Source organism: Onychostoma macrolepis, chromosome 14 (genome assembly GCF_012432095.1).
Source record: "Onychostoma macrolepis isolate SWU-2019 chromosome 14, ASM1243209v1, whole genome shotgun sequence".
In the NCBI taxonomy this organism is placed as follows: domain Eukaryota; kingdom Metazoa; phylum Chordata; class Actinopteri; order Cypriniformes; family Cyprinidae; genus Onychostoma; species Onychostoma macrolepis.
Window position 1 is genome coordinate 31,913,484 of NC_081168.1, and position 26,582 is coordinate 31,940,065.

The window sequence follows — 26,582 nt, forward strand, 5'->3', positions numbered from 1 at the left end:
ACTAAGAAGTAAATATGAATCACTTATGAGTCCTTTGCGCATAAAATGGACCAAAACTTGCTTCATAAATGTGTATGCATTAATGAATGAATGTAAATAGACTGCAGGGTGTGCACAACATATAATATACGTAAAAGCTGTCTATCTGAGAGGCGTTTAGGTGCAGGCTCTATAGCATGCTGGATAACAGAACCAGCTTCCTCAAACCGCTGCAGTGACGCTGGAGGCACAGAAATCTCTATACGATGAGTCTGATTCACAGAAGCGACTGCACTATTAACTGGCCATATGATGTGTAGAGTCATCTCTTGTGAAGCTAAAGCTGTGTATGGAGCAGATAAAAGTGTTCCTCAACCCATCATTCAACATGTCTACTCATTTGGCAATTTTATCAAATGCCTGGAACATGGACAACTTCAAATCACACACTGTGAAAGATATTATCTTAAACAGGATTTTACTGGGTTTTTTTCAGCTGCTTACACACATTTTCAAAACTTTGCCTCATTTTATCAAAGCTTTACACACAAATCCATGAATTGCACACAAAATGCAAAATGCCCCAGATCTCTTGCAAAACTTCTTACATAGAGAATTGCGTGTTGTGTTTTGCAAAAAGTGTTTTATGAAACTGAAACTGAAACTGAGTCAAAGGCTGAGAATTATTGTTAGTGTATTTTGCAGATTTGGTGTGTGCTTCTGCTGTTTGAGTGACAAGTGAAGATTTTGTGTGTAAGCAGTTGTTTTCTGAAATAAGAAAGAAAATGAGATTGTAAATTGTCAAAGATATTACACAACATTTGATCTCTCAGCATTGGCGGGAGAATAACAGAGTCCTCATGGACTGGACTTGATACGCAGTGATAAGACTGAGATCAGATGAACTCTTTCCATTTCATTACTGGATGATCTGAGCATGATCTAACCCTGAGAGAATGATTCCTGATATAGACACAGAAACCCGTGAGCACGCATACATCTGTGCCAACGTCCTGCTGCTTATGATTACACCTTCCTACATGTGTTTGTGTGGCCATTTTCTGTCCATTTCTATTCAGCAAGACTGTTTTAAACATGACCACAACCCTATTCTTAGTCGTAATCGTGCTGTGACGATCAGTTTCACAGACTGAAGCTGAAAACACAATTAAAGCTTCAAAAGCAATGAAAGTCGAGTCAATCTTTCAGTCACTGAAATCATAATGAATTGCTTCTTCAGGACAACCAAACTGGGTTATAAGAAAAAGAAAATCAGTGTTTCACAGTGAAACGACATGAAAAATAAGAAGAGAGGGAAGCACTGCTCAGAAAGCAGCTCTAGACACGTAACTCAGAGTCCTGTAACACTGGAGAACTGACAGAAAACTGCCTCAAATCAGTGCGATTGAAGAACAAGAGCGTGACTGGATCACACGCAGAAACCTTCAGTTCCCCTTCTGTGGAATAAGTGACGATAACATCGAGCTGTCTGACAAATCACACCATCAAGCTGTAATTCTGCATCAAATGCTAAAATGGTGAAAAGTCTAAAGCACTGTAAAGCCTTAAGTTGAGTATGCATCAGATGCCGCTAAAAGCATTCAGCGTGTCCAACAGCAAACACAAGTCCGTTCATTTCCCGAAGGCTGGCGGAGGACCGTAATGACGCCGCTTTTCCATCAGAGGTGTGCAATTACAGCTCCATTAGTGCTACCTGTTGTGTCGAAGGTCATTGAAAGGCATGCCATTTTAGATTACAGCCAATGCAGCTTGACTTCAGAGCAGAAAACAGCAAACGGCTTCTTTCTAGAGAGGGTCAAAACCAAAGGTGGAGATATTTTTCAAAACCTGTAAGCATTTGACTTTACAAGTTAGGAGAGGAACGGATGTTTATGAATCTTCACTGAATCAATAAATATTGAACTCATGAAATTAATCGGTTGACTGTATTGCATTTATGGTCAATGAGATTCATAACTTTCAGTTGGCTCATTTACCTTACACAAAATAAAATCATTTCATTCTGTTCTGTGTGACGTCTGATGGCAACTCATTTCAAATGATTACCTTGAAATGTATAACATTTCTGTAACCATTATTTGCAATATTTATCTTCAGTTTCAAACGCTGTGATAGTGAATATAAAATGAAATTGCACCAGCGTTAGGACGAAGCTTTATGTCAGAGATATCAGACGTTCATTAGCTCATTATCTATCCACCTTATTTTTTTACCGAGGCCATTTGTAAATTTACTGTGTCTGGCTTCCGGTGTCATTCGCTTCCAGCTATTTTTAGCTGTACAAAACCGCTGTTTTGCTGCTTGATATTGCAGATCGGTGGGTCTTACCATATTATTTTAATGTATTATCTTGAACACACTGGTTTGTAGTGCAAGCAGTTTTACCGTTTATTGCACTTTGTTATTCTCCTCGTTATGTCTCTACAGCGGCTTATGAACCGGAAGTCTCACACATTCACAGAAAACGGCTTACTTACTTGGATATAATTGTATATTGTAACAAAAAATACTGACATTTTTATATTGTTAAAATGATTATGTTTAGGTTTGAAGACAGGCTTAGGTATCTAAAAATATATCTATGAAATGGTTACAAAATATATGAATATATTGACACACTATTTTCCTATTTGATACTGTAAAGCTGCTTTGACACAGTCTTATTGTTAAAAGCACTATATAAATGAAGGTGACTTGACTTGAAACATCTATAAAGAGAACAGTCCAGAGGGAGAAGAGCACTTTTGATGCGTTATACATCCATTGAAACACAAGTGAATATTTGCTTCTAATATAATACAAGGCAATGTGCTACGCAAGGCTGTGTGTTACTGTGATTTTACCACGGCAATCAGGTAATTGGCAGGTAATGACAGAGCTAAGCACTAGAATGTATTTAAGACAGTCACAGGTCTTTCTGGAGCAACATCAGATGATGCAGAGTGAAAACAGTAAATCTGACTGAATCCAGAGCCAGTGTGAGACTCTACGAGTCACTTTGGGATTTGGCTTCCATTGCTGTAGATTAATTATATCCCCCTCCTCATGTAAATTAGATGTCATGACAATGAAGTTTGTATTAATTCTCAATGGCATGCTCCCCGTATAATTTATGGGCATTATTAAAAACGAATGCCTGTGTCGTTTCCCAGAAATCACTTTATTTTCTGCGTAGAGTTGCAGGTTAAAGAACAGTAGATGTGAACAAACTCAACGACTGAATTCTCAACAGCAAGGTTACATTAATGATCAGGAATGAATCCGGAGAAAGATGACAAATGGTTCTGGATGAAGTGTCCGTTTGGAAGTGTTCTAGCGTTGTCTTCGTGCTGGATTATCATTAGCGGCGGCGGAGACGGGAAGCTGTAGGTGAAGCAGACAAAGAGAGCATCAATCAGCTGTTGTTTTCTCCGCATGAGTCCGGACGCTGATGGATAGTGTTACCTCGTCGCCTACAGAGGGGGTTTATCCTCATTACATTAGCCGCTTTACTCGGGCACATCTTGTTAAAGCGCTATTCACTCAATGACTGCAACAAATGAGTGCGGAAGGGGCTCGAGAAGAGCATTTAGCGTCAGACGCTTCACATACAAACACCAGAAGCTTCGGATCTGCTGAAGGTCAGACCGCAGCGAATGAGTGATGAGACTCCTGCATCCTCAGGAAGTTTTATCAGAAAATTAAAATGAAATTATTTAAGATTAGTTCCTAATTTCTATCTGTCATTAAGTGAAAAATGAGACGGCAGGGCAGCCATTAGAGCGCTGTTATCAGCACACTGCAGTTCATACAGAGGGAAATTACTCGAATTACTGACTGCCTCTATATGTTAGCAGGACACAGTATTATATATGTGTGTATACAGTATATACATATATATATATATATATATATATACTGTATTTATATGTGTGTGTATTGTTTCAATGGATTACAAATGTTATACAAGGCTTTTTTTGACATATAAGTCTCTTCTGTTCACTAAGGCTGCATCTATTTGATCAGAAATACAGCACAAACTCAAAATATCTGTTTTCTATGTGAATATATTGTAAAATACAATTTATTGCTGTGATCTGAATTTTTTTGCATCATTATTCCAGTCTTCAGTGTGTTTTTTTTTCTTTTTTTTCTCAGGATTCTTTCATGAATTCAAGTTCAAAAGAAATCCAGATTGGATGTCCTTAACTACTCGAGCGTAGCATCAAGTGTTACAGCTTTAATTTCATATGTAACATTTCTAGGGTATAACAGGGCTAAATGCACATTTTACTTTACTCTCCTTCAGACTGCTAATGGCACAAAAAAATCACCTTTGGCTGATCACTGACACAATCACAGACAGCAACGCAACATAACATAACATAACATAACATAACATAACATAACATAACATAACATAACATAACATAACATAACATAACATAACATAACATAACATAACATAACATAACATAACATAACAGAAGAACATGTAAAATATGATGTGAGGTAAAAAACGCCTGCTGCCGGGTCTAAAGGCACAACAATGCACATTATAAAGAGCTTTCTGACTAGATTCAGATGGAAATATCATTTATTAAATTGGGTGTCCATCTCGGAGATAATCACCATATTTATAATGAACCATCATTTTTAGAAATTCCATAATTTTTATTGACATATTTAATGTTAGCTTTAGAGTAGTATGTTAAATTATTATGGAATCTCCTTCAATGCTTTCAGAATCTTTACTTTTTTTCTGTAATTTTAAAATAAACATGACACTATATTTATTGAATAGAAATAAATAGTACAAACTTTGCTAAAGTGATTGTTTTGAACAAGTATTAACTTTTATTATTAATTATTCACAGTGCATTACTTTAGCTGGTGTGTTTGCTTGCCTTTACTCTGTGTGTGGTACACTTCATGACCACGTCATATATTTATACACTATTTAAACAAAACAAACACTTTTAAGATTTATTTCCACACCAAATCTGTTGCTCCATCATTGTTTAATAAAAACATACACATATATTTCTGCAGTCATACACTATGGGAGGCGAGCAAAGCATATTTTATTTTACCTTTTTGAATTAAAATGCAATTTTCTTTCTTTTATGGAGCACAAATGATGATGTTTTGAAGACCGCTAGTAACCTCCAGTGAATGGACAAAAGCTCTGAGACATTTCTTCAGACATTTACTGAGATTTTTTAAAACTTTATTCATGTAAATTTCCTTGTATGACCACATTTGCCATCAGATCTTTTTTTAGCAGTGCAGTCGGGACGTTGAAGTTCTCCAGAGCTCAAAAATCCATTAAAACACTTTAATAGAGGTCACTTAACTGTACATACAGATAATTACATCCCTCTGTACAATATGCAAAGGTTATAAAAGCCATTGCACTTTAATGGACAAAATTTTAAGTTTTTAACATCTATTTGTCAAAGTATGGTAAAATTACCTGGAGCTCAGAGAACAGTAAGAAGCTAAAGAGCAGAATCCAACTCAGTAATAACTGACTTTACTTTCAAGCAAATATGAGCTGGTGAATTCACAGGCTGTTGAAGGAAACTGATGTATGTGTCACATCACAGCGCATCTAAATCATGACTTGGACTAATGTGAAATGTGCTCTAAGAAATATGAATGCAGCACACCATGTCATTCACAAAAGAACAATATCTATGTCCCAACATTTCTCAGCTGATTCCACCAAATTATTGTCACTGCTCTCATAACAATCAACACATCTTGTAGCTAATTGTCTTAAACAGTAAGTCTGTATTGATTTCATACTCTTGTTTTTCATGTTCTTAATTGCACACATGTCGGATGAACATCTGTTGAGTGAGTAATAATCACAGCAGTTTACTCATCTGTTCATGGAGCAATTAAAATGTAGTCAAACTGAAAGTGAAGCACCGTGCATTCCCAAAGCAGACAAACATTAGTGGAAAGTGCTTTTGTCTGTCACGTGCTTCTGTTTACGATCGTGTCCACTGCTGTGACGTTCCTCTCACACACACTCATGCTGTGTAGTGTAACCTTACAGCCTAAAAAACAACTTAATCCAGTTCAACATGCAACATGCTATCAGGCAATAGTGTGTTTTTGTTGTGTTGTGTATTGTGAAACCTCACTTATATAATTTAATGGTGAAATTATTACAAACATAATGCTCTTAGCAAATCAATCACCAATGAAGTCATTTTAGTTTGGGCAGGAGATTCAGGTAAACACAGGTATTGTATATGAGTTACATCTTACGTCTAAGGAGTCAAATCAAGGCCGCATATACCTGCAAAATAATTGAAGTTTTGCAAAGGAAAATGAAAGTGTTGAGAAAAAAATAAGTTTTGCATACAAAAATAAAGAATTGTTAAATATAAATGAAACTAACTTCGTTTTCTATTTACATAACTCCTGACATAAATTAAGAAATTACTGTCACTGTAAGATTCAAAAAATGAAGCTTGAGTCTTAGACCTTTTTTAATCATGTATAGTTTATCAAGTTCATTACATTGTTTTATACAAAACTGTGAAATAATATAAACAAAGAACGCTTCTGTGCGCTGGCGTCCTCCCAGGTGAACAGATTTTAAACAAACACGTTAATACAGATTCCGTTAACAAAACAAAACAATACACAATTTAATAATAAAAAAGTGTGCACATTGAGAGAAATAAACAGCAGATGTTCACGGTCAGGCCGGTTGTACACGCCCCATCCCTTGACTCCACCCCCATGTCAAAACAATGCGAGAAAATCGAGACGCACAGAAACGTGAAGTGCAAAGAGAAAAAAAAACGGTATCGCGAGCTCACGCTTGACTGAAACGCAAAATAAAAGCAGCATTGCAAATAAATTAGGAGCTATGGCCATGGAAAATGTGTGTTGCAAAATCATTGCTTTTGCTCTGTTTCATTTATATTTTGCTAGTCTTAATTTTGGTTTGCAAAAAGCACATTTACTTTTTCTCAATACTTTCATTTTCCTTTGCAAAACTTTATTTTCTTTGCAATACTTCAAACCTTTTTTTGCGAGTATATGTGGCCCTGATTTGACTCCATAGTCGTAAGTCAATAAATAAATACATGAATAAATAGAATATGCTCAAAAGTTGCAGCCCTACTGATCACTCCTCTTTCTTTAAATCTGTCACTCACAGTAGATCTACCACACACAGCTTCATTAGATGTTCAGGTGCTTTTCTTCTGGGAGGTTGAAAGTCAGTAAACTAAAACATATTTTTCCAGCTGGCATACAATTCACAAACCGTCAACAAACACAATGGAGGTCGGACAGATCAACGCCTCCAAAGAAATGAACTGTGAGTGAAAGTGAAAACTCTCTGCCAGTGAAAACTCAATTAGTGCACTTAATCGGAGCCAGTTGAGACGCATCCAAAGCTCATCTATCTGTGACTTTGCGTTTACTTTTCACCATTCACATCAGTGGTGGCATGAACTGCACTGTCATAAAGCAATAAAGCAATAAGCCTCTCGGGGTCATGCCGCACACTGATTTTACCAGGATTATAGGAAGTTTTTTTGGCATGATGAGAAGCTGGCATCCGGTCAGATCTGAGAGCTGGAACTATCCACTTCAAAAACACTTTTTGGCAGTTCCAGAGCATCTCCATCTGCTTCCCATCTCACTCAGTCAGATTACAATCAGCCAAATACTCACATTCTGCTTTGTGCTATTTACACTAATTAGGCCTATGCATAGTTTTTGTGAGAATATCTCATGAAAGAAATCAATCTGAAAAATTAAAAGATGCATTTTGATAATTGGGGATGTCTTGTGTCTGTACAAACAGTGTAAAATACCCAGTGTTGCTGTTTACATTATATGGCAATAACACTGCACTGTGCTGTCTGTGCATCTGAGTGATTTTCTCAGCATTATTTTTAACACAATATCACTGTAGTGCCAAAACAACAGTAAGTGTTGAATAGGGTTGATTGCAATCTACTCCGTTAAAAGCAACCCAGGCTCGCTGAAAATACATGCTTGTGTTGATGTTTCTGCAACACTCATTACACATTTCACAGTAGTTTCAAAGGGAAATGTCCAGTGAATGGCACTAAAATGTGTGGTTAATCATGGTTTCGTTTTTATTATGTTGGTACAGGCACATGTTATTGTGTTTGTATTACATTGCTTCAGGTATTGCAGCGGTTCAGAATTCAGATGTCCAGTGAGTGTCACTAAAGGGTTTTGGAAAACAACAAACACCCCACACCAAACCCAACCTCAAACAGTGTTGGGCGAGCTAATTATAAAATGTAGTGTGCTAAGCTAACAGTTACTCTTCATTAAATGAAGCTTCACTACACTGAAGCTATCCTCCTATGAAATGTAGCAAGCTAAGCTACAGTAACATGGCAAAAGTAGTTTACTACATCTATGCTATTTTTTAAAATTTCATTTTTATATTGAATCAACTTCATTCCAAAGTCAATGCTCTCTCAGTGATCAATAAAACTGTCAGTCAAGCAGATAGAGAGGCGCAATAGTTCAGGTTAATAGTTTATTCAACAACTGTTCCAAACCAATTTGGCAACAAAAATCAGTGTCATGTACAGGGCCGGATTAACCTCATATTGTGACATGAAACCTCCCATGACCTAAACTGCTGCTTTTTAGGAAATTAAAAAAAAAAAAATTGCATTTTAATTAATAATAAACACTGTGTAAAAGTTGGTATTGTGGCTTTATTGTACACATATTTATATGAATGTTAACAGTTCACAAAGTTCATTAGCTAACAAGTGTATACATGAAATAAGAATGAACAATACTTCTACAGCATTTATTAATCTTAATGTTAATTTCAACATTTACTAATGCATTATTAAAATCAAAAGTTGTGTTTGTTAACATTAATGCACTGTGAATTAACATGAACTAGGTGAACGACTGTATTTTCATTAATTTACATTAGATGAATAAATACTGTAATAAATGTATTGTTCATTGTTTGCTCATGTTAGTACATTAGGTAACATTAACTATTGAAATCGTATTGTTTAGTGTTACCATATAAATGTATAGGCTTACCTATAGGCTATGTTTATTTGCGTCGTTGCATGTGTCATTATATTATTAACATTTCACCAAAATCAACTTCAAATATGAAGTTCTTGACCAGCGAATGTTTTTTACCCATCATTACCTCCACATCAGAGGCATTGCATTGCATTTATGTTTTAATGAACTTCCAGGTTATACAGTTGTCTGTCGCTATGTGGGCACTCAAGTTTTTTCTGTTATTTCGCCAAAATATCATAAAAGATTCTATTCGCACAAGCTATTTGACTCAACAACAAATCGCAAATCGATCCTCAAATACAAAAAAACATTAGCCTTTATAAATATAGTGATTCTTGTGTAAAGAAACCGCTGAACTTATTCTGATATTTACCTTCAGACAGCAAACAAGCTGAGATGCTCCAAAGTGTGAGCCGCACTTCATTGACGAGAGAGGCGGGAGGAATAATGAGGTTTGACTGACAGCTTGAGGAGCCAATGGCGTTACGAGCTTTGGTGGCGGAGGCGTCACTTACTGATCCAGGATCAGTGACCCGTAGCTGTTATATTTCTGATTTGAGCTTGAGCTTCAGAAATCCTTTGGAAAATGTAATGTTAGCTTTTGTTGATGCTACTGCGCTACTTGATCAAAAATAGAGCTTCGCTACTGAAAAGCTATTTGATTCAGAAAACAGCGACACTACCACCGCGCTACTGAGAAATGTAGTTCAACTACTAGCGTCACTACTTGTAGCAATGCTACCGCCCAACACTGTATAGCAGAAATAATTTTGAAGTCATAACATAATATTGTGCAAGGAATTGTGAGAAATGAGGCTTTCTTAACTGAAACTCTGGCCCTGTACATCATACTTTGTGTGAAACGGAATCAAATTTGTCAAAGTTTTACTGCGTCTAGTGGTCATTTCAACTGGAAACTGCAGTGATTTGTATGTATCGGTACGCTTTTTTAGAGATTTACAGAAATGTAGGTAGAGGCATGTATTTCTGTTGAGCCTGTGTAGGTAAAAATGAATACTGACACATAGTGTGTACTACACACACTGCTGACATTACATCTGACAGGGGCAACGCTGCTGTATGTTATTCCACATGAAACATCAATGTGTGAACTTGGTTTGATACGGGGTTGGGATATTTATCTCAATATTAAAATTCCGGGTGTCACGCATGGGTTGCAGGAGCAAAGAAGGGGTGAGGATCTATGAGCAGTGATCCTGTTTGTTTTACAAAGCAAGGACACACTGAAAAACCATGAAAACGAATGACATGAGGACAAAACTAAAACAATGAGGGTCTGTTTACATGAAAACAACGTACTGATAACAGAAAAGCTTTTCCTTTGTGTTTTTTAAAAGTGTGCACATACAGACGAAAACATTGTCAAAACGATCCTTATTCACACGGATCTGCATAAAAGACTAAAGCGCTGTATTATTCATGCCAGGCCAGCAGCTTTGCCTGCGCACGTGTGTGTCCCAGTAGAGCAGTGGTCACCGACCCGTGGATCACGATCGACTGACAGATCTTTATCACTGTTCCAGTAGATCCCGAAAATAACAGTAAAATAAGTACAAAAAGGCAATACATTTCTCCATTCTTTGTACTGTATATTTCTGTTATTTTCGGTAGCTACTGAGACATTGATAAAGAAAAATACATCACACACCAGATGTTAACAGAGCCCAGAGACGCTGAATACAGACGCAAAGAGGAGAAAGTACTGTAGCAGGCAGAGAACAAGCTCACTGCCCACGATGGTCGAAATACAGGACGGAAATATAAATCCTGAATTGGGGGTGCGGGGTTATATTAATGCATCACTTAAGGGAACTGTCTTGAGAAAAGTTTGGATGGAAACGGTATTTTCTTCTCCGCTCATCTCTGTGTAAAGCACAGCTCTGATTTGTTTACAGCGGTAACCAAGGAAACGCTATCGTGGCAACATGTGTGAAGCATCTTTGTTTGGATCATGATTAAAATGCAGTGGTTTTTGATTGTTTTTGAAAAGGCCAGTTTGATTGTTATAAAGCAAATAGCCAATATATAAATTTGCTTTAAAAAATCAATATCAGAATCAGCCAATTTGCTAGTTAAATAAGAAAAAAGAAAATCTGATTCTGAATCGGCCATGATCGGTGCATCACTAATTAAAATACTAATTACAGTTTTTTGTTTTTTTTCAGCTGCTTACACAGAAGTCCAAGAATTGCACACAAAATGCAAAACGCCTGGCATCTCTTGCAAAATGAAGCACTGCATTCAAAATATCACAAACACATCTCAAAAGCAAACACCTTTGCCATAATATTAATTCCTGTTAGATTTGTGTGTGTTACATAGAGAATTGTATGTTGTGTTTTGCAAAAGTGTTTTATGAAATTGAAAACGGAGTCAAAGGCTGATAATTAGTGTGTGGTTTTGCAGATCTGGTGTGTGCTTCTGCTGTTTGAGTGACAGCTTTCAGAAACTGTGAGACAAGGAATGATTTTGCTTGTAAGCAGCTGAACAAAACTGTAAAAGGCATCAAACTGGAAGTACAATCTGGGATGTCTTTTTCTATCAGTTCTTCAGTAGGTAGATCTTGTCTTTCATAAAGGCCCAGGTCAGGGATCTTGGGCTTAAAAAGGTTGGTGACCACTGCTATAGACCAAACACGTAACACACATGTGCATGACCTCACTGTTTGAACAGAGACGACAACAGTGTCGTTTTCAGAAACTTGTGTTTTGGGCCCCTGAAATGGCATTGTTGTGTGCATCACTGGCCAAACGCACAAAAGCTTTCTGTTTTCAGTTTTCAGTTGAAATGGTGTCGTGTAAACAGCCTCCGAGACTAGACGTGACGCCAGGTAAATATTTATCCACGTACAAATGAAGCAGACACAATGATATTCTACATACAGTAAATTATGATTACTAAAGGAGCCAACACACTACGTGGAAACTCATGGTTTTGTGATTGTGTGTGTTCATGCTAGCGGGGAACTAACCGCATTGCTGGATGTGTGTGTGTCTCCATCTGGATAAGAGTGTGTGTGTGTGTGTGTGTTAATGAGAGTCATGAGCTGAGATGTTAATCAGAACTTCACAAAGCCATTATTTGCACACACAGTTGTTCCCTAGAGACGGTCTAATTAAGTCTGCAGTAGTGTCACATTAGACACAACACACGCCGTCAATGAAAGACAATCACAGCCTTCACAACTCACTCTATTCCCTGCATGCTGAAGAGTTCATCTGTGATTACAGAGATCCGAGAATACGGTCATGTTTCACCCCAAAATCAAAAGAAAACTTATAAAAGAAAAAATATATTTGGATGATTAAAATCTGTTTAAAAATGGTTTCAGTAATTATGAGCTGTTTAAGGAGCTGTTTCTACCTGATCTCTAATTGGTTAATTGAATGATGTAAATAATAATTTGGAGATGTTACCACACGAAGCACATAACATAATAAAAATCCTTTGCTGCCATTTGATGTGAACCAGTCTATTAGATCAGAAAACAGCTATAAAAGTGACTTAAACATCATAAAAATACATCAGAATGCTTTCATTCAGTTTTTCCTCATTTTAAATAACGTCTGGCTCTGATGTATTTACACTTTCAGTAAGTCAGTCACCTCTGCGTATGCTTTCTGTTCCATTTATTACACGACGAATTAAAATAGAGAAACTATTAGCTTTTCTAATAAAGTGTGTCTGAATAATCCCACGCTTCATTACGCTCCTCGTCACTTCATATTCCTCCGTCTACCGCCAACCCGGCTGAGGAGCAATTTTCAAGACAATGGCCTTGTTGAGAATGTGATGGATGTCGGCAAAAATTAATTATCCTGCTCATTACTGAGTGAGAATAAATCTTTGGCTTTTATCTGGAGACCATCAGAGCTGATAAAAGAGCCGCAGCAGGCTTCATCAGGAAATCTGTCAGCTCATCGACTCGCTCCGCGGAGCTCCAGAGCACTGAACACAGAAGCACTGCTAGCGTGGGTCTGCTGCTTATATTCTCACTCTACTGAACAATAGAAGGACACATCCTGTACAGTAAAGGTGGGCATCAAATAATATATCGTGAGTATGATATATAATAAGTATATATTAAGTATCAATATATCAATTCTCATAAGCTACTAATTCAGTATTGATTCCTCTAAAAAGTATCAATATACAAATTCTATTCATACAAAACGTGGGTTTCTGCATCACTTTCAAATGTTTCCAGCACTTTAGTTAAATGTTTATCTGACTGGCGTCACACTCAGACACACTTCTGCATTAAACCGAGAGAGAAAAATAACAGCTTAAAGGAAACACTTTTATTTAGCTTTAGCTTCATTATGTTGCTGTGGTAAATGCTTTTAGAAACACAATTTTTTTATACATTTAAATATATGTATTCTTAATATTTTTATGTTTGAGCTTATATATATCTCTATTATCATAACAGTCTGAGTAATTCTGGTTCTTGAACAGCTTTGAAGTGTCAGCTTGTGAACGTATATTGATTATGTATCTAGTCAGAAAGACTCGTGAGCAGCAACCTTTTTATTTTGGGTATGTCATTTGTGTCTCCATGCTGAAAATGGGGGGTGACAGCAAAGGGGTTAATCTAATTTAAACACAACGTTTCTGTAAAATATAGGATTAGTTTTACATCTATTGGTACATTTTTAATATATCTGTGCTCTTATTTACCTTTGCAATACATTTCTTATTAATGACCAGAATGTGTGATATAGATTTTCCAACGTTATCTCACAACCAATTCGTAGGTATTTACGAGGTGGCTAATTCGTCCGAATTCATACAACCTCACTCGTACGATTCTGTATGATTTGTCTCAACCCCAGTGACGGGTAGGTTTAGGGGCGGCGTTATGGGTGTAGGTCATTCATACAAATTCATACCAATTGTGCAACTCGTAAAATATGTACGATTTAGCAAAAATCGTATGAATTTGTACGAGTGAGGTCGTACGAATTCACACAAATTAGCCACCTCATAAAATATGTACGAATTGCTGTGAGATCAGGCTGGATTTGTGTAATCATGCTTTTTATTTTCTTCTAAAAATAAACATTATTTTGGTATACTCACTTAAATAATAATCAGTATGGGTATCTGTAACGGGGCTGGCAAGACATGAGACATGCGGATCCATGTGCAAGCTTTTATTTAAAGACATGGTCATAAATACAGGCAGGGTCGAAACAATGGCAAACAGGTATGGCAGGGACAAGACAAAGAGTAATCCTAGGACAAGCGTGGGTCGACGATCGGTGAACAGTCTCCAAAGGGGCTAGACAAGAGAGGTAATCCAAAACGTAAGCAATAGTCCAGGCAGGGGAAAACAATCCGAAACAGGCAAGACAAGGCAAGACTAGGAAACTAACAGGGCTCTGTAGAGTAGCTAACAATTAGAACAGTGATAAATGCATACAATACTCGGCAGTGAGGGAGTCCAGTGTGATGTGTGCTGTGAGAGTCAATGTGGTGAGCGAGTGACCTCTGGTGGTGAGTGAACGTAAGTTCATAGACCGGATTCGTGACAGAGCCCCCCCCAAGGAGCGGCTTCCAGATGCTCCAAACATTAAACAATCCAGGAGGGTGGTGGAGTGGAGGCGGAACAGGGGGAGGGACAGAGGGCCAGGTCCACGTGGGAGTGGGAAGACCGGGGACTGAGGCAGAGCCAGCAGAGCAGGACACCCAGGCAGAACCGGCGAAGCAGAAAACCCAGGCGGAGACCAGGACAGAACAGGAGCCCACCAGAGCGGAGTAGACGGAACCGGAGCCCACCAGAGCAGAGCAGACGGGGCAGAAGACCTTCACGGCGGTGCAGAAGACCACCACGGCAGATCAGACGGAACAGGTGGAGCAGAAGACCACCAGAGCGGAGCAGACGGGGCAGAAGACCTCCACGGCGGTGCAGACAGAGCAGGAGCCCACCAGTGCGGAGTAGACAGGGCCAGAGACCTCCACGGCGGTGCAGACAGAGCAGGAGCCCACCAGTGCGGAGTAGACAGGGCCAGAGACCACCACGGCGGAGCAGACGGAACAGGTGGAGCAGAAGACCACCAGAGCGGAGCAGACGGACCTGAAGACCACCACGGTGGAGCAGATAGAGCAGGAGCACACCACGACGAATCAGGAACCCACAGCAGAGACTGGGACCTAGGGAAAACTGAGCCACAAGGAGGCGAAAGAACATGCACAGACACACGGACAGAGGTAGGGAACATGGGAAGTCTCTCAACGTTTGCTCTGGTGGCAACTGAGCAAGCAGGCAGTTCACAATAAGCCACCATGGCTGGTTCAGAACGGGGCAAGAGTTCAGAGATGGCCTCCTCGGCCGGTTCAGAGCAGGGCAAATGTTCAAAAGCGGCCTCCGTGGCCGTGACAGGACATGACGAGGAATCACAGACGGCCTCCATAGCCGTGACAGGGCAGGACAAGAGTTCATTGACGGCCTCCATAGCCGTGATAGGACAGGACGAGAGTTCAGGGACAGCCCTTCTGGCTGCGACAGTAAAGGACGAGGATATGTAGACGGCCTCCATAGCCGTGACCGGACAGGACGAGAGTTCATTGACGGGTACCGCTGACACCTCTGGAGGTTCTGCGGTGGTTGCCGCCACCTCTGGAGGTTCTACAGTGGTAAACTCAGGACACAGGGAGAGTTCAGTAATGGTCTCTTCGACCGCAACACAACAGGCTGAGAGTACATTACTGGGCGCCACCACCAAACGAGGAGCTGAAGTGAGCACCGCCGCTTCGGGAGGTTCTGCAGCATGTACCGCCACCTCTGGAGAAACTGCAGTGGGCACCATCACTTCGGGGAACACAGCAGCGAGCGCCACTACCTCAGGAGGTTCTGCAGCGTCAGCCGCCACCTCTAGAGACATCATAGTGGATGCCGCCACCTCTGGGAGTTCTGTGGTGGTGTATGCAGCCCAAACACACCAAAATGCGATCCCCATCATGGGAAGCACTTCAGACAGGGGAATCAGTTCAGAAACAGGAGGGGTGGGTTGGGGATACCAGCTGCGCGTGCAGACACCAGCGGTGAATCCCTCAGACTGGATACCAGACTAGGATAATGGAAGACTGACCTTGATGATCTGAGTGTGTCAGCCCGGACGTGACGTGACTCTGGAAGGTCAGCGGAGACGTGACCCTGTGACTCTGGACGAACAGCTGTGACGTGCTGCTGTGACTCCGGACGAACAGCTGTGACCTGACTTCGATTCATGATGACTAACTGTGACTTGACTTAGATCATGAAGATCAGCTGCGACTTGGCTTGACTCGTGAAGATCAGCTGTGACTTGGCCTGACTCGTGAAGATCAGCGGTGACCTGGTTTGTCTCGTGAAGATCAGCTGCGACTTGGCTTGACTCGTGAAGATCAGCTGCGACTTGGCTTGACTCGTGAAGATCAGCTGCGACTTGGCAAGCTGTGACTTGGCTTGACTCGTTAACATCAACTGTGAATTGACTTGATTCATGTAGATTGACTGTGACTTGACTTGGCTCATGAATGGCAGCAATGACATGACGGGGTGTTGTTGTAGCCGCCATTTTGTGAACGGGTTCTGATGTCGCTGCCATTTCGTGAGCACACGCTGGTACATCTGCCAGTATCGATATAGTTAAAATTGTAACAAAAATGATCAGCATCACATTGAATTACTAAAGGTTGGTCTCGCTCATCGTTACTGTGGAGGAGACCATGTCCTCAGTATTTTCCTGGCAAACAAAGACTCAATTTGAAATACATATATCTGATAAAGGTTTATTTTGTCAACTTTTTAAAAGACCCTGTCATATTACATTAAAACTACACTGGAAAAAAAAAAAATCTTAATTTTAACGGTAAAAACTTGTTGGTTATGGTAAGTTCCCTTATTATATACAGTGAAAAACTATACCACATCAAGCAGGATATTTCATGTAAATACATTATTATACAGTAATTACAGTAAAACACTACTAAATGCAGAGTTTGTGGAAGTGAAAAAGAAATCGAGTGATGTTTATTGAATGCTTTATGAATGTTTTATCCATGGAAAACCGGTTCATTTATCGGTCAGAATTCACCTAACCATGTTATCCATGAAATAGTGTGTGTGCTTCATTCATCTGTGCTTATTTACTGAACACACACTGGTTCCTTAAGTGGTTAATCATGAATCAGAATTAAATGATTTTGACAGATCTGAGCATTAGAGCTCTAATGTGTATTGACTGTCTGTCTGTCAGCACACTCCACATGAGCTCGGGACACACTTGTGTTCAGCAATCTTTAGCTGCGTGTGGAAACACTTACAAAACACATGGTTACACTTTATTTCGATAGTCCACTTTAGACATTCTACTAATTAGAAGTAACTACATGTTAACTAATTCGCATTCATTAGCGACTTCATGTCTACTAACTCTCAGTAGGGTAGGTTTAGGGTTAGTAGAGTAAGGTGACATATACTTGCAAAGTTTCTCATACTCAATATGTTGTATGTTGTGGACCCATCAAAATAAAGTTTTTAAGCAGACAGTCTACTAATACTTAGTTGACATGTAGTTAAAAAGTTACTTACTGTTAGTAGAATGTCTAAAGTGGACTATCAAAATAAAGTGTTACCAAACATGATCAAACTCATAGCCTTCAACACTCATGTCACACAGACCGCAGAGAAACATCTGCTACGTTAAATTAAGACTAGTATCTTTCCCCATCACCAACTACTATTATATTTATGGGACTATGATTTGTGATGCATTAACTATAATCTAGTTCTTGCATACTAAAAAGGACAGATTGTTTCAGATAGATTAGGATGCATTGAAAATGTTCTGCTTTGAAATAAATGAATAAATCAGTTTCTTCTGCTTTGTTTCTCCATGAATACAGAAGAGAAGGCCATAGGAGGAGCAAGGTGAAATGACTCAAACATCCAGACGAACAGATCAAACTCCACCCACAGGAACTACTGAAGTAATCCAACTACAAAAGTAATCAACTGAGACATTTTCAAATAATACAGACCGCTTTCCATAGGCTACTGAAGTTAACCCTAATATCCAGATTCAGAGGAGACCACAGTATTATACAGTGCTGCTTGATGTGTCTGAAAAAGCCGGCACTGGAATGTTTGCAATATGTCAACAACAGCAGGAATAATAAAAATAAAAAAGCTCTCATAAATAAAAAATAAAAAAGAACTCCCAAATGGGAGTAAATGTTTACATAAACTGAATGTTTGGGTAAAATAGCCTTAGTGAAATTGGTTTTCACTGCAAATACCATTACAAACATTGCAAACCATCAACTTTTAACCAATAAAAACATTAAACAATGGTTTTCTGTAGTGTCTTTCAGGACATATTCCATTAGGATTAAGTGGTTTCAATAAACCACCAATAGAAGGTGACAAATTACCAGTAGAGACCCACGGGGACCAATACAGTTCCCATTAAAACCAATACAAGTCCCATAATAACCAGTAAAACCATTACACATTTTGAGATAAAAAGTCAAAAACCCAGTTCCCTTGGTTGCTTGATTTGTGTCGTCTCAACAGGAATAAACTCATTCTCTTCCCTGCAGTCAGCTGAAAGTGTGAAATGAAAGAATCACTGCTGTTTCCTCAACACATCACTGATCGGTCATAAGAAGCACCAGTGTTTATCCACCTTATTCTTCATGTAAAACTGGGCAAATTCTGTGGGTCTTGCTTCCGGTCTCACTCGCTTCCAGCTATTTTCTCGCTTGATATTGCAAATTGGTGTATCTTACCATATTATTTTAATGTATTATCTTAATTATGAACTCACTGCTTTGTAGTGCAAACAGTTTTACCATTTACTGCACGTTGTAATTCTTCTCGTTATTTTCCTATAGAGGCTAATGAAGCGGAAGTCTTGACCATTGGCTTGCTTCTGCGTTGAAGAAAAAGGTGGACACTTTGAGGGAATCAGCCTACAAGCTCCTCTATACTAGCCTCTGCATGTTAAGCAGTGTTTGTAACACCGAGAACGTCTCTCGTCTGCGCTGCGGAGATGCTATCGGTCACTTCACAACCGCTGCTCTATTTAAAGATCTGCTCACTGTTGCTCCAGTGATGCTGGGGATGATACAGCATGATAACGGCAGTATTCCACGCTCATCCTCTCACTGCAGGCTGTGTCTGAGTATCTCTCACCCCGATCCATGTTTTATCATGATAATGCAGCTCATCCGCTGGAGCTCCGGGCTGAGTTTACTGATGTCCTAGCATCTCTGAGAGATGAACCTGCTCACGCTGGATCCGCTGTTTGTTCATCAGGACGCTTCACGGAGACTCGTAGCATCAAACTAAAATCCTGAAAAGTAGGATAGTCCATAAATGTTGGTCTGCTCCCAGCACTGAAATATCCAGTGCAGTACTACATTTAAATGAATTTGCACCCCTTTACCTAAATTCATTACTTCAGACTTATGTGCCTCTAGAATTTTGCATTCTGCAAGTGAACGTCGCTTTATTGTTCATCCCAAAGAGGCACAAAATCACTTTCACAGACTTTTACATTAACTGTTCCCTCGTGGTGGAGAGACTCAATCCCAGCAGCTGAGTCCTTCGCCATCTTCAAGAATCGGCTATAATCACATCTCTTCATCTTTATTTGACCCTCAAACTCTAGCACTCTCTATTCTAATTCTATTCTTAGAAAAAAAAAAAAACAACTTCTAGACTTGCCCTCTATTCATTTACTAACTGCTTGTTTTCTTTAAAAAAAACACTAGCTTCTCTAATCTTTTTGTATTCTATCTATTTGTATTCTTTTTATTTATTATACAATTAACAAAAAATAAATAAATAATAATAATTAAAAAAGCCCTTTAACACTAGCTTTCTCTATTCTTTTTCTATTCTATCTGTTTTCTTTTTATTTATTATTTAAAAAAACCTTGCTACGTGCACTGTGTTAAGCTAACTGAGTCGTTACAGCACTTGTGTATCATTGCTCTTTTGTTGATTCTGATTGCTTCTATTGTCCTCATTTGCAAGTCGCTTTGGATAAAAGCATCTGCTAAATCACTAAATGTAAATTTAATGTAAATTAATTAAATTAATAACATTTAAAATAAGGTTTTTGTTGATATCACAACATACTTATGAATTTCGTATATAAATACATTAGTGTTTATAATTGATGTTAATTTAAATAACTTGTAATGCTAAAAAAAATAAAATTAATCAGTCTATGAAAATATAAAGAATAACCAAAAATACTGAATACTGTAAAAGTATTGTTTTGTATTAGCTATTGTATTAAAAATTAAAGCTTACCATAAAGCGTTACAGTTTAATTAATGGAGTGAATTTAATAAACTCTCTTAAACCAGTTATTTACGTGACCCAACTTTACTTGACTTTTTACTTGAAGATGATGAAGATGAAGATGATGATGATGACATGTCGTTGTTAGAGCTTGAGAGCTGTGTGGTATTTGAGATCAGCTGTGTGTAAAGATTCTCCTTTCTCAGAATTCTTCTCTTGCAAAAACCTTGCAAGGTTTCAATGCAAATCAGCTGGGTTAACCGAATTACGTTGTTATTTCTTGATATATTCTTGAGTTTTAGAGCCCCTTCAGCGTCTGAGAGAGACAAATCATCTGCCTTTGGCACTTGGGCAAAACAATAAAGGTGCGTGACAGTCTCTGCCCACACGTGCTGCTGATGAGGATGAGGATGTGTGCGGGGGATCGGAACGACACTGAGATAAATGTGTGTGTTCTGCTGCTGTCGTGCCCTGTAAGAAGACGAGCAGGAACGAGGCTCTCGAAGCGGCCCGTCATTCTTATAATGAAAGCTCGTTAGCAGACGAGCTCCTGTCTCAGCTCCCATTATCATGTGGCACGGAAAGAGTCCTGACCGTTTACATCCCGGCTGAGAACGCGTCTGAGAGGATTTACACAAACTTACAGCTCACAGACACTCTTAACTTTCTCCTCCTGCTTGACTGGGAAAAGTTTTCTTCTGTAGTCACATCCAGTAGATTATGCATAAGCATCTATAAGAAAGCAAATGCAAGTGAACTGTTCTTAGATCAGCACTTTAGAACTTGTAGTGTTCTAGTTTAGTGGTTTGTGAAAATCTAACATCTGCTTCATACGGCTGTGCTGCAATCAATCATAAATACATCATTAACTCCTTGTTCGATGGTATTTGCACAGTGACATGTTGAAGGTACTGGCTCTGGTTACATGCATGTACAGTACGCTCATTTTCATCAGGTTTTCATGGTCATGCACAATGGTAATACTGTATGAGCAAGAACTAATTAGGGCGGCATATGCAAGTGTTGTTGTTTCTAACGATTCATGTATAGTAATGAGAGGCGCCTGAGATGAGCTGAGTGTTGTGTAGCCTTAGGGAGCGTTAGAAAGACACGGCGAGGTCACATTATCCAGACATAAGTCGTGAAAGCAGATTCTCTTCTGATTCCACTGCTGTGTGTTGTGTGGAACTGTGCTGTGTGTTGTTTGCTCTGCAGAGCTGGATTTATCCTGGATATGTGCACAGAAGAGCCTGAAGGGCTGGAGGCTTGAACAAGAGCTTGCTTTCAAACAAACCCACTCCTCCATGGGCTGCAGGCTCGAGGCTGACAGAGAAAACACTTTCTGGCAACCCTCCAGAACCTGCTGACCACAGACAGCTACTGCTGCTCTGCTTTTAGACATTCGTGTGGAACCCAGAGCAGTGCTAGGTCATCTGAGGTCACATTACAGACAGAACTGGTACTTTAAGTTCAGTTCTATTAATCATTTTAATAATCAGGATTACAGTATCCAGGGAAATCAAATCAACAACTATGATTTTGCCATAAATGCGCAGCCTTAGTCTGAACAGAATGTGAAGTGACCAGCTCCAGCAGCACATCTCAGCTCCGGCCTGGAGATCCACCGTCCAGCAGACTTCAGCTCCAGCCCCAGACAAACACACCTAACTGTTTAACCAAACACAAGGCTAGGAGCAGTGGAGAGGACTCATACATTTTTAAATGGTCTCGCACCTTTGTATTTGTCAGATCTGGTTAATTTGCATAAACCTGTGAAGAACTTGTGATCTGCTGGCAAACAATTGCTCCAGGTACCGTGGTCCCGACTTAAGCGAAAAGGGGATCGGGCCTTTTCGATTGCCGGTCCTCGGCTAAGGAATAATCTACCTCTAGACATTCGGGATGCCCCCTCAGTGTTCACTTTTAAAACGGGTTTGAAGAAGCATTTTTATTTTATGGTGTTTGAATCTGACTTAGGAGAGACGTAATGTATATTTTCTTTTTTAAGATGCTGTGTTTGTCATTGTTATGTGTTTGGTTTTTCTGGAATGCATTGTACAACACTTTGGGCTGCTCTGAAGGCTGAAGGCTCTGCCTGCATTTTTAAAATCTTTATTTGTTTGTGGCAATTCACATTTTATTTTTAAACCTTTATTTGAATATGACAACATATCACGCTCTACTATATTTCTATGAATAAATCTCTGACAGAGACTATCAGCCAATCACTGTGTGCATAGATAATAAGCATGCTGACATCACCCATAGCAACAAGGTAAACCCCGCCCCCTTACTCTGATCTTAAGACTGCTCTCTATTCCTGAGTACATGTTCGTCTCAGCAGCTTTGTGAATAGGTTTTAAGAGAAAACCCTTACTGCTATTTAGGAGAACTCTTAGTGGTAAGATAAAATGTTTTGTGAATACGGGCCCTGATGTGTGAAAAATGAATTCAAATAAAGCCACAGCAGTCTGAATGTTGTCTTAAAAGGACGGAAAACTAGCAGAAATGTGTACAGACCTGCTCTTGCATTTTCTGCATGAAATGCATTTAACTCAATGACTGGAGTCTGTCTGCACCGGACGAGTCAAGGCAAACGCTCCAAACACACTGATGGTTTCTCGGCACAAGCGCATGCAGCACAGCAGAAACAGAGCAGTGGATCTGTTTACTGTCAGCACTACAACACATCCGGTGCAGACACTATCATTGATTAGGAGCAGGTTCTGTCCGCTTTCTCAGATCTGAATGAGTTTGAACACGTACCTGTGACTTTGAGCTCTGTGGTCCGTCTCACAACCCTGCTGCCGTATTTGAGTTCACAGGTGTAATTCCCTCCGTCGTCCTCCTGCACCTCCGGGATCCAGAGGCTGGTGGTGTTGATGATGATGGAGCTCCTCCACTCTTTCCTCTGGCACTCCTGAGGAAACACACCACTGTTCACATGTCTGCCGAGTTCATACGGCTCTCACACTCACACACTTTACTCATTATCCTAAAACTCACTGATGTTTTAAAAAGAAAATAGGTTTGTTGATCCTGGAACAATATTCCTCTCAAAGCCAAATGGTTTAAGGCAGGGGTTTAGCGCAAAACCTGTTGAAACACACCTGATACAGCTAATCAAGCTCTTCAGATGGACTAGAAACCTCATCTGGTTTGAACTAAACATAGAGACAGAAACCAAAGCATCCATCATGGTCCCCTCATGCTGTGTGAGATGTGAGTCTGTACCTTGTACCAGGTCATGGTAGGCTGCTTGTAGGGTGCGAGATAGTCGTCGATGTCAGGGCAGCTGATCATTTTGCTCTTGGTGATCTCGGCGTTCTCCTGGTACCGTATCCGGCTGCTGAAGCAGAGTCCCTCCTCGCTCTCCTCCACCGTCAGAGACATGGACACCTTCATACAGTACGTGGAGTTTCTGTCAAGACACACCATCAGACAGGTTAAAAGGTGAATCAATTTTTTGAACTTGCTGAATAAATAAGCTTGATGTATGGTTTGTTAGGATCGGACAATATTTGTCTGAGATACAACTATTTGAAAATCTGGAATCTGAGGGTGCAAAAACATCTAAATATTGAGAAAATCTCTTTTAAAGTTGTCCAAATGAAGTTCTAATTACTAATCAAAAATGAAGTTTTGATATATTTACGGTAGGGAATTTACAAAATATCTTCATGGAACATGATCTTAATATCCTAATGATTTTTGGCATAAAAGGAAAAAATGGATAATTCTGACCCATACAATGTATTGTTGGCTATTGCTACAAATATAGCTGTGCTGCTTATGACTGCTTCTGTGCTGCAGGGTGGGTCCCATATGACATTTGTGCTATGAAAACACTGCTCTAGGTTCAGAGCTCAAATTCTTTCTCAGTGAGCTTTTGTTAAAAACAAAGCTGCCAAAGCGGCGAGCTTTCTACTTCCTCCACATTGTGACGTCACACTGTGAGAGACATCTGCAATCAGCGCAATGCTCTCACCTCACGATTAGCCTGAAGAGGTGAGACGGACAGAGACTGAAATTCACCACGAAAACAGCGTTTCTGGCAGAACGAGGGTTGAAAATAGCCACATTTTGAAAACTCACAAGCTCAAGGAACATAAAGTAAAAAAAGAAAGAAAGAAACCCTTTAATATTTACTCCAAAACTCCTCTGCTATTTCAGTCATAACTTCCACACATTTGTCATCAACGCTGCGTCTGAGCATGAGCTGAAGTAGACGCTGACGTGTTGTTGCAGATGTCCATCACAGGGTGACGTCACAGTGATGAGGAAGTATAAAGCTCGTTGTTTTTAACAAATGCTCTGAGCAAATGCTTGCTGAGCTATTTAGCAGATTTTGGTAGAGCATCTCTTTGAAGATGTTTCTCTCTCTTTTTTTATGTGTGAGGGAGAAGCGTATAATTTAGGTTCCATTGCAGTATCTGTAACTACTTCTTTGCTATAGTGAAAAATAACTAGTCTCTGTGGGCTTCTGCACATTTGGAAACACTTAATGACATGAACCTGGATTCTACCTGCTCATTTAGCTCTGATTCTAGAAATCTCTAGCTTTTCCCACACATTTTTTGAACCTGCCTACTGCATTGATTTTCTTTTATTCTGTGCAATATTAGAAGCACAAGGCTTGGCCACAGTGGTGAAACAGAGCAATTACTGGTACGTTCAATAAAAGCAGTTTAGTAATTATTAACATCCCCACTGCTCCATCCTTGTCTTTTTCTTTTATCCCACAACGACACCCGGCTGGATTAATTGAGAGCTGTGTTGGGCCGTTCTGTTATGAAACAATCTGATAACTCGTGTCATAATGTTCAAAGGGAATCAATTAATGATGAAAAATACAGTGGATCTGAAAATGAGAATACATCTGCATACAAATAGAGAGAGCATTTCTGAGAAGGCTGTGCTGAGATGAAACAAACTGTATCCCACACACAGGAAACATCTCATTAAACACGCAGATATGCATATCAGTCAAATATGTAAAACCATCTTCCCTTGATGACAGCTTTTCCACAGGAAGTCCCTCGATCAGCCGTCGTGAGTGAGGGATTTTCCAAACAATTCACAAGCCTCACATTTAATTATTTTGGTAACGTGAATATAAAACGTTCTGAAATGATCCAGAAATCAACAGAAACTGAATTATTTCGGGGCCGGTGCAAGCGTTAGCCAGGGTGTAGATATTACTAGTAATAGTGAAACACTCGTGTGCCGCCTGATCAATAAAGTTGAGTGATTGCATCTCGTGTGACGTGGATCAATGCCGTTATTTGAGGCCTGAGTCTCCTCCTGTCCCTGATGACATTGAGAGTGGACAATGGACCCTCAAAGCTGCTGACCTACACTGATTGCACTGGTTTCAGACGATTGGTTAGTGCTCTCTGAGCCGTTATCAGCCTGAAGAGAGGCAAAGCTGCTTCCAGTGTACAGCTAACACCATCCAGCAGCGACTGAAGAAGTGCCATCTGCCCTCCCTTCAGCTGCTAATTAGGACATTAGGCTAGTGTTTGAGCGCTAATGAGGCTTCAGTCGTCCAGTTGTGCTGGAGTGTGTGAGAGCTGCCACTCCACAGATCCTTCTGACGAATCACAAATATCACAAACCCAAGACTGGAGCTGATCAAACACAATTCACAACATCTCACACAATTTTTATTTTTTGGATCTGTCAATGTAGGCTAATAAAGACAACGTTCAATTAAATGTAATAAAGACAGCAAATTAAGAAAAATGTATTTATGTAATATGTATTCAACCCTTTACACAAATTCTTTGACTGTCGCTACAGGCTTGTGCATGCTCAGATCAGGGCTCTGAACCGGAAACCAAGGAAATCTTGACAGGAACAGAACCAGAACCAGAAACAAAATCAAATGTTATAGTCCAGAACAGAATCGAACATTTGAAATGGCCATTATCTGGTTAATAACATTTTATCGTTCCATTTGATATTTGAAATTTGCTGTCAACTAATCAGGAATTCAAGTGGTGCGCTCTATGCACGCTGCATCCAACATAGTGTACGATGGATTCATCTTATCACAGCACCTGAAACCCAAATAAAACTATAGGCTTACATAAAAAGGAATATATAGGCCTATGCATGAAATATACTTAAATCACTGACAGATTAACAAAACAAAAGAAAAAAATGTGCTGAGTTTTAGTTCATTGTGACACGATTCAAAGAT

The 26,582-nt window shown here is 39.5% G+C and overlaps 1 protein-coding gene across 3 annotated transcripts in view; it reads right to left on the reverse strand.

Moving 5' to 3' along the window:
- The window catches only part of il1rapl2 (interleukin 1 receptor accessory protein-like 2), a 297,022-nt gene that overhangs the window by 46,526 nt on the left and 223,914 nt on the right, over nucleotides 1-26,582 (reverse strand). For all 3 annotated transcript variants that reach the window (XM_058798970.1, XM_058798969.1, XM_058798971.1), the window contains 2 exons: nucleotides 23,612-23,798; nucleotides 23,144-23,297 (listed from right to left, as the gene is read on the reverse strand). In XM_058798970.1, the coding sequence (XP_058654953.1) occupies nucleotides 23,144-23,297; nucleotides 23,612-23,798 (341 nt within the window). The remainder of the gene's footprint in view (nucleotides 1-23,143; nucleotides 23,298-23,611; nucleotides 23,799-26,582) is intronic.